Source organism: Manis javanica, chromosome 9 (assembly GCF_040802235.1).
Source record: "Manis javanica isolate MJ-LG chromosome 9, MJ_LKY, whole genome shotgun sequence".
Taxonomy (NCBI): domain Eukaryota; kingdom Metazoa; phylum Chordata; class Mammalia; order Pholidota; family Manidae; genus Manis; species Manis javanica.
Window position 1 is genome coordinate 109,883,736 of NC_133164.1, and position 15,382 is coordinate 109,899,117.

At 38.9% G+C, this 15,382-nt stretch overlaps 1 protein-coding gene across 2 annotated transcripts in view; it reads right to left on the minus strand.

Annotated features, from left to right (window-relative positions):
- Nucleotides 1–6,290: 6,290 nt before the first annotated feature.
- The window catches only part of ATP8B1 (ATPase phospholipid transporting 8B1), a 116,472-nt gene continuing 107,380 nt past the window's right edge, over nucleotides 6,291–15,382 (minus strand). For both annotated transcript variants that reach the window (XM_073213130.1, XM_037016190.2), the window contains 6 exons: nucleotides 14,680–14,903; nucleotides 12,467–12,550; nucleotides 11,425–11,670; nucleotides 10,981–11,119; nucleotides 9,086–9,216; nucleotides 6,291–7,977 (listed from right to left, as the gene is read on the minus strand). In XM_073213130.1, coding sequence (XP_073069231.1) covers nucleotides 7,753–7,977; nucleotides 9,086–9,216; nucleotides 10,981–11,119; nucleotides 11,425–11,670; nucleotides 12,467–12,550; nucleotides 14,680–14,903 — 1,049 coding nt within the window. In that variant the 3' untranslated portion in view covers nucleotides 6,291–7,752. The remainder of the gene's footprint in view (nucleotides 7,978–9,085; nucleotides 9,217–10,980; nucleotides 11,120–11,424; nucleotides 11,671–12,466; nucleotides 12,551–14,679; nucleotides 14,904–15,382) is intronic.

Here is a 15,382-nt window from a genome sequence, read left to right on the forward strand (position 1 = left end):
AATAAACTCTCATTTATTTTTCCAGCAAGAAAAGAGTATATTCAGGAACAGCAGAGAATTGCAATTGAGGACAAGAAAAATGTGACAAAACTACATGCATGTCCAGAGAACAAAGAGTTGCTGTTCTTTCTAGAAGAAAGGGGGAGTTGGGAAGACTGTTCTAAGCAAAAAGTCCATTTGAAGAAACTGGGAGTCCTACACGTGGTGGCTGCTTCTTGGTTGAGTAAGTGACAGTATCTCACTGGGTGCTAAAGTAGCCCAATAGTGTGAATTTTAAGTTGTCCTATGAGGCCGGCAATTGACGAGTGGTGGTTGTGAGTGCTCCCCCTGCAGGCCTCCTGACGCCATGAGAATGAGGCTCCCTTTATTACAATTTTCACAATCCCAGTATCTTCTCTCTATGGGCTCACCAGGCTGGTGGTGTTACTGCTTTCTAAAAGCACAGTTAACATCAGCCTGGATAGTTTCTTTACTGAGTTGTCCTGGGTACCATGTGGGATTTGGGACAGCCTTTAAGAAAGATGACAGTAGAGTCAAACAGAGGAGGAGCTGGAATCTTTCAAAGTGGCATTAGCTAAGTCCTTTGAAAGCAATAAGGAAGAAGTCCTCTAGATTAGTTTTGGAAACAGTCATGGTGTCACAGTTTAGCAGGAGCTGAAGCTCCTAGGGAATTCCTGTGAGGTGTCAGAGGCCCAGCTGATGGTTTCTTAGTATATCATGATTTTGGCTGTTGCAACAGGTCGTGAAAGTATTTTCACTCCAAGCCACAAAATCCTAAGAGCGATCCCATTCTTGGACAAATTCAGTAAATTTAAAAGAGCTCTCCAGGTCTGCATTTACTCAAGATGTTTGTAATGATGAAATCTTGATGCAATGTTTCCAGAAAATGGAGCCAAAACTCTTAGAAATAGTCCTTAGAGTTACCTTTCTCAAACTCTTCAATAACCATAAATTTTTATGTTGGTCACCCAACATTTAAATAAGGAAGCTGAAGGTAAGTGGGAATCCCAAAGCGGATGGTAACCAGAAACCTCCTATAGAATTTCCATAGACCAGCTTATTCATTACACAGCTTGGCTGAGCAGAACCATTTTAAAATGAAACTGCAAGATGACTCCCAGTTGGCAAATTGACCTCTATTCTAAAGGTTGACTCTTATCACCTGGAGAATTGATTCCTGATGAGGAAATGTTAGACTAAACCCTCCCAAGTTTGCTTCATAAGCCAGATCTGATAACTTTAAAATCCTGGTAGAAAAGAAACAGGGAGACATTCCAGAGCTTATGACGGCACTTCACGAATGATTGTTGTTTAACAGCGTCAGGGACCAAAAGAGCATTAATAATTACTCCAACTTGAAATCATAAACAGGTTCCCTGGATTAAATACCCTGTATTCTGAATTTGGCAGGAGTATCCTGGATGTTTAACCATCATACTTGTTAGAATTCTCTTTCCTCTTATATTTATTGTAAACAGTTGCATTATAATTGTATTCAAGATATGAGGCCAAATTCCTGATAATTGAAACTTTGAGAGTTATCTCTTCTTATGCATTTTACTACTGATGTCATCTTAGCTGAATATTGGGCAGCATAGAGGCAAATCTACACTGATCTTTGAATCTATAACATTCTCAAATGATGTTTGCACTTCCCCTTGTTTGACATGACCTTAAGATGTTATCAGACTCATCTGAGGACAAAGAAAATGCATTTACATATGATTATCTAATAAAACACATTGCTCCCAGTCTATAACCATGAATAGAAAGCTACCATCTCTGGGTCCTCAGTCACCCAGAAGGGCAAAGAGTGAGACTCATCTAGTGAGACATTTGTGGGTGAGCAAGATTCTCAGTTTAAAAGGATTTGTAACTTGAGCAAGAAATATGAACTCAAACTATCCTTTTTTGGCTTAAAACCATTTCTACGTTTTTAACTTAATTTTTTCTATTTTTTTAACTTAATTCAAAACTTAAAAAACTTTGTGAAAGTATGGAAAGATAATTCCATTTCAAAAAGTCTCATTCCCTATTTATTTCTTTTGTTCCTTAAAACAGCTTCTGTAGAAGTGTAAATGATATACAACAAACTGCACAGATTTCAAGTCTGCACTTTGATGTTTTAACCTATGTATATACCTGCCCAACCATCATCACAGTCAAGATAGTGAACATATCCATCACTCCAAAGATTTTCTCTTGCCCCTTTGTAATCCTTCCTCACACATTTCCCTGTTGACTAACAACGTTGAGCATTTTTTCATTTGCCACATGTATACCTTTGTTTTTTCCCAGCTTTACTGGTATGTAATTGACATAGAGCACTGTATAAGTTTAAGGTGTACTGCATAGTGATATGACTTACATGTATAGTGAAATGATTACAATAAGTTTATTTAACATACATCATCTCATATGAATACAAAATAAAAGAAAACAAATTTTTTTCCATGTGATGAGAACTCTCAGGATTTACTCTTAACAACTTCCCTGTGTATCACACAGCAATGTTAACTATAACCATTGTTATACATAACATCCTTAACACGTATAAGTGGAAGTTTCTTTTATCTTTCATTTCTGATTTTATGTATTTGAGTTCCCCCTTTTTTTATTGATGAATCTAGCCAACGTTTTGTCAATTTTGTTCATCTCTTTGAAAACCAGCTATTAGTTTAATCAATCATTTCTGTTGTCTTTTTAGACTTTATTTTGTTTATTTCAGCTGTGGTCTTTGTTATTTTCTTCCTTCTGCTAACTTTGAGGTTTGTTCCTCTTTTTCTAGTTCCTTGAGGTATAAAGTTAGTAATTGAAGATTTTTTCTTGTTTCTTGAGGGCAGCAGGAGTCATTATGAACTTCCATCTTAGAACTGCTTTTGCTGTATCCCGTAAGTTTTGGTATATTGTATTTCCATTCTAATTTGTCTCAAAATATTTTCAAATCTCTCTTTGGATATCTTCTTTGACTCATTCGTTGTTCAGTAGCAGGTTGTTTAATATCCACAAATTTGTGAATTTTCAAGTTTTTTTCTTGTAATTATTTTTTAATTTCATACCATAGTGATCAGAAATGATGCCTGATATGATTTCAGTCTTCATAAGTTCATTGAGAATTGTTTTGTGGCCAAACATATAATCTTTTCTGAAGAATGTTCTATGTGCCCTTGAGAAGAGTGTTTTCTGTTGCTTTTGGATAGAATGTTCTGTATATACCTTTTATGTCCATCTGTTCTATTGTGTTGTTTAAAGTCAATGTTTCCTTATTGATTCTCTCTCTGGATGATCTATCCATTGATGAATGGTATTAAAGTCCCTCTGTTTCTTCATTTTCCTTGACTCTCTGTTGGTTTCTTTGTATAAAATAGCCACCTCTCCCAGTCTTGAGGTATTGGCCTCCTGTAGGAGATAAACCTTATTTATCATTCAACCTTGCCCTAGTTCTTGGTTGTCTTCCAAAAACCTTTGTAACTGTCCAAGCAGCCCATTTTATTTTTAGTGGCTCTCAGAAGTTGAAGGTGTGCTAAGATACGTCAGTGTCCCAAGGAGGAGGATCTCAATCAGCACCTAGATTCAGGCTGATTAGAAGCCAGACCCTTAGGCAGCAGCTTTTATGGTTTACATTTACATATAGTGCTATAGGACTGCAAGAATAAACCTGAGCGGTTGTTTCAGTCTCTTGTCCGCATTCTTCCCTGGGTGTGGTATCAGGCTAAAAATTGTCTCCCTATTTGTTACAGCTCCATGGGACCCAGGAATGCAAGCCCTGCTGGCCACTAGAGCCGGGTGCTTAAGGAGCAGCCCTTTGATGGCAGTCACAAAAACCAAGGCATTGGACATAAAATCCAGGACCAGACAAGCTCCTCTCCAGAAGGTACTGGTTCTCTGGCTGGCTGCAGAGTGCAAGTGTAAAGATTGTGCTCATCCTCCAAGGTGGCTGGAGAATTCAGTGGGCCCTTAGGTGTGTGCTGAATTAGAAGCCTGCCTCTCAGGCCACAGTTAGGAAGATAAGCTAACAGGCCCGTTTCAGTCTGTTTCCTCTTGTGCTCTGGGAGTGGTAGCTGGCCAAGAATGTCTCTCTTTGTTACAGTCCCGCTGGACCCAGGAACACAAGCTCTGCTGACCATGAGAGCCAGTCAATAAAGGAATGTTTCCTGGGTGACAGCTTCAAAAACCCAGGGCACCAGCTGTAAAACCTGGGGACCAGATGCATGTAAAATCTCCCCTCTTGGAGATAGGGTATTCTGGAGTACAGCAGAGGGAGGGAATAAAAATGGTACCTTCCGGGGGGAAAAAAGGCTATTAAAAAAAAATAGCCAGTTGCACTGCACTTCATCATTGGAGAGTACCCAGCAGGTCCTGCCTGTGTGTTAAATTAAATGCCTGACGAGGCCCTCAACTAGTTTTCTTTTCTCCCCAGAGGAAATTATTCCACATGTAGCTGTAGATTTGGTGTATCTGTGGGAGGAGGTGAGTTCTGGATCTTTCTATGTTGCCATCTTGAACTGGTTTATTCCTTTTATGGTTAAAAATGTCCCATTGTATGTATTTACCACATTTAATCTGTTCAGATGTTGATGGGTTTTTCACTGGCTGTTGTGAATAGTGCTGCTTGACAACATTCATGTACAAGTACTTGTCTGAGTGCCTGTTGGCAATGTATTGGGACACACACACACACACACACACACACACACGCACACCTTGGAGAATTGCTGGGTCATACAGTAATCCTGTTTAACTTGAAGAACTGCCCAACTGTTTTCCACAGTGAATGCAGCATTTTACTTTCCAATGGGATGAGGGTTCCCATTGCTCCACATCCTTGTTATTTTCTGTTTCCTTCAAAAATTTTTTTATTAATAGTCCTTAGTGGGAGTGAAGTGGTACATCTCCGTGGTTTTGATTTGCATTTCCCTACTAATGATGTTGAGGATGTGTTATATGTTTTTTGACTGTTTATATATCTTCTTGGAAGAAATGCCTATTCAAGATCATTTTTAGTGTTTATTTTTAAGGGTTCCAAATTCCACTTCTTCTGAGATGCGCTTTGGTTTCCTTTCAGTGTTTTGATGGGCCTTTTTATATTTATAAATCCACCGAAAGTTTTCTTGCAGCTGTAACTTTCTGGCAGATAACGAGAGGACTTTTAGAAGCTGCCTTACAGTTTTCCTGAGCTTCAGTCAGATCACATGGAGGCAGCAAGTGTTCAAATGTACTTAGATTCCATTAGGGTACATTTTGCTATTACATTGGGGTCTCTTAGGAACCATTTTATTCCCATGCAGTAGCACTACTGAACAGACAGTTTCTGGTACTAAACATCAGCAAGAACCTTTAGGTGATGCTCTTTGGTTAAAAACATTTATTTCTCAGTCAATTTAAATATGGTAGTGTATCTCAGGGGGAAAGTAGCTGATTAGGTCTCCCAGGTCTGCACAGATCTTTTTCTCATACCATTTCTATTGCACAAATTAATAATCTGGACCATCTTGTCCCACACCATTTCCAAAGGGTTGCCCTGATCCAGACATGAAATTCTGTTCCAGAAGCAAGCTTTTAGTTGAGGAATAGCAAAAACTAGGGTATTGATTTCCCACCTTAAAAAGCATGCCCAGACTGATACTATCCCATCACGTGCTGGTAATTATGCCTCCCAAAAAAGTTCCCCATTTCTCTCCTTCTACCCAAAACCTCCTTTTCTGTGGCAGAGTCACATTTCCCAACTGGGGTGGCAGTTGCCCTTGTGTCCAGGAGCTGACTGCCTGACCTGCAGGCAGCTCATCAACATGGCCCTCCCCCAGCCTCAGGTCTCTCTCCTCCTTGCCTGCTCTCCTGTCTTCTAGCACCTAATTCCCTTGTTCATGTGCTCATTTTCCATTTTGCAGCCCTTACTTTTGGTCAAAGGTTACCTTTGCTATTATTCTTTTTCCAAAAAGCTGAGGTCATTTGGAAAAATTGTCCCTCATCTAAGTATCCTAGATGCACCCTCCCTGGACACACAGATCTTACCAAATGTAAGACTTACCAACTATAAATTCATACCCTCTGTCTCTGAAGCCTGACCACCTTTTCTCAGTCACTTCTCCCCTAACATAGTACTCTGCCCTTAATTTTATTTTTCCCCACCAAAGGACCCCTATGCCCTTCAGAAACCATGGAGGTCTAGATTCTTCTGTCATATACCCTACTCTAAATAAATAACCAACTAGGTACTTTAAAAGATTATGCTTCCTGAAGATTTTACTAAAGCATTTATTTTTTTAAACAAAAATATACATCAAATCTCAGATTTACAGAATATAGAAATAATTTATTCAAAGGAATTTGCATTTTAAAATTGTTAATATTGCACCCAGCAGTGTAAGTCTTTGACACATTCGTATTGTCGACCTTTCCCACAATTCACAAATTGGGAGAGAAATCTGCAACTGACAATTACACAAGCGAACTTTTCTTTACCAAAACAAAAACAAAAAACACAATTCTTTTTATTTACAAGATAAAGAAAAGTTGTAAACTTCCAGAGATTTTCTTCCATGGAATAAAGAGCTAAACATTCTTTTATCATACCTGGAAAATGAACTATATACAAACTGTGATTTCCTCATAGGAATTCAAAGGGACATGTACTGTGAGTATTCACAGCCTAGTGGTAAAGAACAGAATTATTGAAAATCCTTCCATATCTTCACTACAATATGGAAACTAGTGTTTGAAAATCACAGGATGAGAAAAGCCTTTGGAAAAATAACTTTTACCTCTTTGAGGATGGTTTCTATAAATGCCTAAAGTTATCTTCAATTTTAAGAAGGTACACCATTACTTTTAGAAATGTAATTACCAAGAGCCTTTTCTTCCAAGACATAAGACAAGTGAAAAGGAGTGAGGTCTCTGTTCAAATCCCTTGTAAAATACTTTATACACAGGCAGGCACAAAAGAAAGTTTGCTTTTCAAAAGAAAGCTTTGCAAAATTCTGCAATTTATCACTGATGTCCTCAGTTTTAAAAAACTATTTTTAAAAAAGCCCATAAATATTTAAATGCATTTTTTAAAAAAAGAAAGTAGGGAATCAACTCGGTAGTACAGGCGGCGGATAAAATAATATGCAATAGTAAGAGTAAACGTAAGCAATGTGCTTTTAACCTGGCAGTAAACTGAAACAGACTGAAACAGTATGCTAGTGAAATGTGAAATAATTTTCCTTGGTTGAACTGAATTATTACACCAATATGATGGGAACATGAAAATCGCGTAGCCCACTATCAACTCCGAAAAAGTTATTGGGCCACTTAGCTTCCTGGTGATGAACATTCATGAATCTTTTGTCATTATCATTATAAATAAAAGATCTTTGTTAACAAGGTAGCCTAACAGGGGGGGAAAAAAAAGGAGCTTCTGGGAAATTTGTGTTGAAGATCCCAGACAGGAAAATCGAATTGTAATTTTAAATGCAATACCATTTGAATTGAAATACAAAGACGTTTTCTAATTCTGTTGTCCTAGATTGAGACTGGGTTCAAAGGTTCTCTTTGAATCATAGTGAACACAGCAGCTGAATAAGAGGACTTGGAAAAAGGCTTCCTTGGGTTTGCTATGGCAATAGTCCAGCCCAAGTATCGTTACAAAGATTATCGTCTTTAACGTCCTATGACGTTAAATTCAGTTTTTAAAAAAGGGTCCTGAGAGGCTTTCGTAAAAAGACCGGCCTTCCCGTGCGGGGCTGCCGGCCGAGGCCCCGCGGGCGGCCGTCAGCTCTCGGCGGTGCGCCGGTACTCCGCCGAGCCGTCCGCCACGATCGTGTCCAGCGGCGCGCGCTTCTTGCGGATGCTGCGCCCCGAGGAGATGAGGTCGGCGTAGCCGCGCTGGTGCGAGAAGGCGTAGGCCGAGCGCCGGGACGACGCGCCCCGGCGGAACACGTTCTGCCGCCGCTGCCACTGCTCCTCCGCCTTCAGCCGCTTGCGGTGCTTCTGAATCTGCGCGGAAGCGGGAGACACGGATTGCGGCTGAGAAGCGGCCGACTCTGAAGGTGCGGGTCTGCGATGGCGGGGACGGGGCACCGACGGGACGCTTCCCACACCTGCCCCGTTAGAGGCGAGCCCCACCGTCCTCCCCAGAGATGAGGAAATGCACAGTTATATGTAAGGCTTCCAGGGTCTGGAGCTGGAAAATGGGGAGCCGGGACTGCTGCTCACAGAAGCTAGTGCTCTTACCCAGTCACAGAGCTCCATAGGGCCTTTTCCCTGTTGCTCTTGCTGCTCTGTCCATGCAGAAAGATCTAGGGGACACCTGAGACTGCCTACTAGCACCTTCTCTCTCCTTTCCGACACAACCTGAGTTTATCGGGGTACCGTCCTCCTCCACACGCCACTTTCCTCCTGGGATGTGGACGCCACTCATCATGAGATGTTGGGGCAGCTTGATTCCCCTTGCTAGGTACTCGTCCAGGAACGGGCATGCGACCTAATTCTGGCTAATGAGGCCTCAGGGCAGTGTGCTGGCCCCCTCAATGACATGTGCGGAGGCGCCTAAGGGAAAGCTATAGCAAAATCAGCCTCTTATCTTCCTTTAGATATTGACAGCTCAGACAAGATGCTGGGAACTGCAGCAGCCGTCTTAAAGATGAAGGCAATAATGAAGATAGCAGAGGGGAGAGACAGAAAGGACCTCAGTCCTTTTTGACACACATCACGTTGCTCAGCTGAACCTGAAGCCTGCTAATTATTTGAGTTGAGGTGACACATTAATCGTGAACCATTAGCTCAGAGGATCCAGCTACAATAGGTGACATTTTTCTTTAAATGAGGTGAAAAGAAAAAAAAAAACCCGACCTATTTGTATGGCAAAATATTAATAATGTAATTGTTAAATCGGGATAGACATATGGGGTTCATTATACCATTCCCCCTTTTTATTTGATAATCACAGTCTGAAGGGCTTATATGTAAGATAGTTAAAGAGTAGTAGTACTAAAAAAACATTCACACCAAGCTTCCCATGAGTTTGGAAATCTGCTTTGGGGAAATGGTTTAATTTCTGTGAAAGACATTCAGAGTTCGGAGACAACTGTATTTTTTTCTGTACCTTATCACTTTCTGACGGCCAAATGGTCATTGACAAGAAACGTATAGCCACGACGGGAAGTAAGCACACGGCGACAGTCAAAATGATAGTCAACCAAATGTATGGCTGCCTCAGAGCATTTGAAGCTGTGCCTGTAAAAAAACATGGAGAACGGGCATCCTAAAGGCATAGTTAATAGTCCATAATCCCTCATGGATTATCTATGGTAAAGTTTTACAACCAGATGGGCCTCCCCAAAACATCCCATCACTGCTCAAGGAATGAACAATTTAAATAAGACTAAGCAAAGCACAAGCAGGAAGGTACCTTCTTTGGAAGAAGGCAAATGTACATAAGCAAACAAATAAATAAGGAAAGCAAAGTGTGTTGCCATTGCATTGATTAAAAGTGCAAAATGATTGCTATACTTCTGAATTTTTCCAGGAATTTTAAAAAGCACTTTCCAATTTATAGTTTTAGTTTGAACTGCAAATATTAATAATAGCTAGTGCTGCATTTGTGTGACAGGCCTTGTCTTAGGTGTTCGTATAGACCATGTCATTTAATCATTTCTGAGAGATGAATATTGTCCTCTTTGTCACATAAGAAAATTGAGTTATAGAGAAGAAATCTGCCCAAGGTAATAGAACTAGCTATGGCAGCTCCTCAATTAAAACCCACATCTGTCTGACTAGAGCCATGCTTTTTCCAGTGTAATTCAGCTTCTGGATTTTTATGTCAAAAGAAGTAACAGTTCAGTTCTGTTTTACAATCAGGCAATCATATCTACTACCCAATTTTAAAACTATAACAGCTCCTAGAGCCAAATCTATCACAATGTCTTCTGTACTTACACTAAGTTTATAAAAATAATGGCCTTTACTTTTTAAATGTGTTTTTTATACTTTTAAACATGGCTGGGTTTAAAAAATACTCCCTTTTGGAATATTCTAAGTAACTGGGCACTAAATCTTTAAAAAAACAGAATCAGTAAAGACACACTCAGTCATAAAAAAAATTAGCTCAGTCCCAAAAAGGGAAAGGTTACCATAGCAACTGTCTTTTCATAATCCAACAACTGGTCATAAAAATACCCAGTCTTTTACAGAGAAGCTAACTTATGGGGATTTTTTGTTATTGTGAATCCAAGATAGTCAAATAAGTCTAAGTAGTTAATAAATTCAAGTTCATGATAATTCTTTTTTAATTTATAATATTTATGATATTTATATCAATTCAAATTCATTCTAGCATTTGTCAATTTATCATATATTTTATACAGTCATAAGCTATCATATATTTTATACAGGTTTACTTACTGCTCTGCATACATTTTTCCAATGATGTAGTCTACTTTTTGATTCTAGATTTCCATCATGTATGATTCACAGTTTGATTAACATATTTAATATTGTTAGGTCTTCAGGTTATTTCCATTTTGAAAAAACAGTTAGGAATGTTGTGGTGGTATAATCTTTGTACAAGTTATCTTTACAAAATTTGGTGTTTTATTTAACCCCCAAGCAGAAATACTGGGTCAAAATATATGAGAAGTTTTAGAGTTCATTTTGCATTTCCAGATAGTGTTTGGGAAAAATTGGGTGTATACAATGCATGTATACACCATTTCCCAAAAACCTACCAACAGTGTGTTTTATGGGAGAGAGAAAAAGCTGTATCTAACTTAACAGATGCACAATTATATCTTTAGGTTATTTTAATTTGCTTTTCCAAACCACCACTCCCATTCGATTTCCAATCAGGATATTAATTTTCACTAGCAGTAATTTACACTTTGTGTTGTTACTTACCCAAAAGTTTATCAGAATCTAAACTAATGACATTTTTCTATATCAGAATCTAAACTAATGACATTTTTCTATACATTTTTTTTTTGGAATTAAGAAAATACCAACCTGTGAACTGGAATGCAGATGGAAAGAGAACATGTATTCCAGCACTATGAAAGTCAAACATGATGCCAAAATAAAGGGCAATGCTTCCAAAAATTGAAAAAGCATTCACAAAAGTCCAATAAGAAGTATCTAAGCCAATCTGTTGGGAAACCAGAGAAAAACAGAGCACTCATTTTGGGGAGTTAGCAAGAAATAAAAGATCTAAGGATTCTGAAAGTCGAGTTCAATTAAGGCGTGATTTGGCTTGAATATTGAACAAACTATGCCTGGCTCAGGCAAGGAGGAAATGCGCTTGGTACGAGGAGTGAAGGGAGCGTTCACATTTTGTAAAGCGGCAGAGCTCGGTTGGAGGGAGAGTGGGAGCCAGGTGGATGCACACACTGTTCTGTGTACAGAAATACAGGTACCAAGAGATGCTGGGAACAGTCAATTAAAGCCACGTACCTGGAAATTGACTGTCATTATAAGAGCAGAGGCAATTGTGACAGCAAAAGACTGGTAGTCTGAAGGTGCCTCTCCATCCTGTCCCACGGTTTGCAGATAAGCCCCAAGAGGTATGAAGAAGAGGATCATCGATGTTAAAATCCCGTGCAACAAGCTTACGAAGAATCTCCTATAGTTGAACAGTAAGTCTCTTTGTCCCACTACATATAACCCAGGAAAGCGGAGGCTCAGTTTGTCACTGACATCCTTAAGGGAAAAACACAATTAGAGTTGTGTACATCCAGGGTTGTGGAACTCAGATACCTTACAATTTATATTGTACAAAGAGTTTCAACTTACTAAGTTTTAGGAAGGCAAAAAAACTAAACAAGGTAGGTCCTGAATAGCTTCTGGGTGCAGAGATCAACCTCATGACTTTAGTCCACTGTTACTTGATATTTAATTCAGAGAGGGAAGTAGGTAGAAATAAATTATTTTGCTACTTTTAGAAAGAAAGGAAATTTGTAATGTCACAAAAATGTAGGGAGCCTATTTTTACCTCCTGAGAGAATATATTGTTTCTAGTTCTTTTGGAACTAGAATTTTCACATAGAAGTTGATGAGTTAATTCCAACTTATTCTTTTTACTCATTAAAGTGCTTTCTTTAGAATTGCTACTAGAATGTGGACTAACTTGGGAATTAAACACATAAGTTTTGGCAAGTCTTACAATAATTTACTCTTAAAAGAGTTACTTTTAAAATAAGTTACAGTTACTATAGAGACATACTATACTGTCAAGTGTCTTAACAAGAAAGTCATAATGTCCAAAAGGAAGATAAACTCTTCTGTCAATGAATTCAAGGCAGGTACAGAAATCCTCTTTTTTTTTTTTTTTTACTATAAAACAGGAAGCACAGCAGTTATTCTTGTTGGCTGACAACAGAATAATAACAGCATTTTCTCAAATTGAAAGCCAAAAGAATGCACGGAAATCTCCGCTTTTCATTCTAGAACAGGCATGGTCTGCCCAGCAGTGCCCCTGTCAGCAGGAGGCTCCTACCTGGTCGAGCAGCCCCATGAGCAGCACGGGCAGGCTGGAGTACAGCACATTGTACAGGGTGATGAACCAGTCTTCGTACGCCGTCTGTGAGGAGATCACAGAGTCTCTGTGTCACAAACCAGAAGCCTTTGCCAGCCTCACCGACGTGCATTCATCTGCTCTCTTAAAGCAGGGACGTCCCCATCAGACTGGGGACTTCTCCTGCCACAGTAAACAACCCTCATCTACACCTGCAAAACGTATGAACTTGATTCTATGGAACGGGCAGAATCAAAGACTGTTCCACAGAAACTAGTTTTCCCCCTAAAAGAAGTGGGGGAGTATATGGCAATTAGTCTTTGGAAAAGGAAAAGATACTGTTTATTCTGTGTGAATAACACTGGAAAACAAGGCAGTGCTCATCCTTATGCCCCTTTGGTAATGAATTAGAAAACATAAACCAGTAAAACTGATATAAAATCATGTAAAGTAGCATTCAAATTTTCTTCACTTTTGTTTTGCAAGCCCAGCATTTCCATTTAAACATTTTGTAAAACAGAATTTGAATATTAAAAATACACCTCTGGAAAGGAGAAGGTTGCACACATCAGTCCTCAGGGTGGGATAGAGGACACAGGCTTATTCATCACCAACTTTCATCCACTGTCCTACACAGAAACCGTAAGAAGGCTCTGATGGCTCAAAGTTGTTCTGAGGGGTTTCTGAGGTGCTTGCCATACCATTTCTCTGTGGTAGAGTGCCAGAGTGGTTTGGAAAGCCCTAGGCATTGACTTAGGTTCATTTTTTTTTTATTATTAAAAAGTTTATTTGCTACACTTGTTTACTTATTTTTAGCAACCATGCTAAATTACTTACAAAACTTTTACCAAACGTTAGACAAAGTCAAGCTTTTCTTTAAGTATTTTCTTGGAATATTTAACAGGTAACATCAACTTAAATGACTTTAAGTAAACTATGGCAGCTGTTAACTATAAGGACATGTCCATATCAGTTAAGCTTAAATTAGCATTAATGCATAATATATATATATATATTTTTGAGGGCATCTCTCATATTTATTGATCAAATGTTTGTTAACAACAATAAAATTCTGTATAGGGGAGTCAATGCTCAATGCACAATCATTAATCCATCTCAAGCCTAATTCTCATCAGTCTTCAATCTTCTGAAGCATAACGAACAAGTTCTTACATGGTGAACAAATTCTTACATAGTGAATAAGTTCTTACATGGTGAACAGTACAAGGGCAGTCATCACAGAAACTTTCGGTTTTGATCATGCATTATGAACTATAAACAATCAGGTCAAATATGAATATTTGTTTGATTTTTATACTTGATTTATATGTGGATCCCACATTTCTCCCTTTATTATTATTATTATTTTTATTTTTAATAAAACGCTGAAGTGGTAGGTAGATGCAAGATAAAGGTAGAAAACATAGTTTAGTGTTGTAAGAGAGCAATTGTAGATGATCAGGTGTGTGCCTGTAGACTATGTGTTAATCCAACATAGACAAGGGCAGCAAAACATCCACGGATGCAGAAGATTTCTCTCAAAACTGGGGGGGTGAGGTTCTAAGCTTCACCACTGTTGATCCCCAATTTCTCACCTGATGGCCCCCCTGCGACTGTGCCTGTCTTAGGTTGTTCCTCCCTTGAGGAATCTTATTAGGTTCATTTTTTAACTAATGATATTTTTTTGCTGCATCACCACTTTAGCAGATATTTCTCTCACTCCCACTCCCATTTTAGCAAAAACTAAAAGATAAAAGCCCAACAACAGAGGTATCATAATAGATTATAATCATCTAAAATGTATATAATCCCTTTAGTCTTGGTGACAATAACATTTTGTATTTTCAAAGTTGAACAATTTGTTATCACTATTCTTAATTCAAGATAACTTAGGGGAAAAAAAAATCTAAGGTAAAGGCAAAGACACAGACACAAGAGCCAGCAGACCAGGAATCAATCCCACCTCCTTAAAGGCAAAACAAAATATTTTTAAAGCCCCAGAGACATCTTAGAAAAGTAATCCATAATCTTAATCTATGCCTCAACTATTAAAGAGAAAGCACCAAAACTACAAACATGAAGGGGAAGAAATAAATGTTTTTTTCAGAGGCAGAGTTTTATTCATGTAAGAGAAGAGCTCTACTCATCACAGAATAATAGTACTAATAACAGTTATAATGATGATGTTACATTACCTGTGCAGAGTACCCATTGAAGAAGGAGTACCAAAAATGAACCAAAGTAAATGCAAAGTTTTTATAAAAGAAGTATCGTAGGAACTTGCACATCCTTATATAAGACCACCGGCCGTGCACCAACAGCAGTCTCTGCAAGTATCTGAACTGAGCGAAGGAATAGTCACTTGACATGACAGCTTGCATGCCTTCTTGTCCACTTATTCCAACACCAATGTGGGCAGCTAGGGGCAGAGGGAGAAGATACTGTCAATGAGAAGCTTATTTTAAGGCAAAACAGTGAGATGATAAAAATGTTTCCATAGCAAGACAAAACAAAAAAACAGAAATGCATTGAATAAATATGACAACTTGTTCAGCATACCCCACCTCTGGCTTCTGAACTCAACTCAAAGTCAGAGGTACAATTTGCTAAACACAGAGCACATGGTTGGGCCTCTCTAGATATTTGTGAAAGGATCTCAGGTGGGTGGTGAATTTCCTTTGGATTATCTTTCCAGCTCATAAACTATCCTTCCCCCACCCGAGGGTGAGTTCTAGGTGCTCATGTGTACCGTGCATCCCTGCCTCCTCAGCCTCAGCTGGCAACTGTGAAAGGCCTTGTCCTAGGTATTTGTGTGAAGCTGTGCCTGTAAAAGACATGGAGAATAGGCATCTTAAAGGCATAGCTAATATTCCATAATCTCTAATGGATTATCTATGG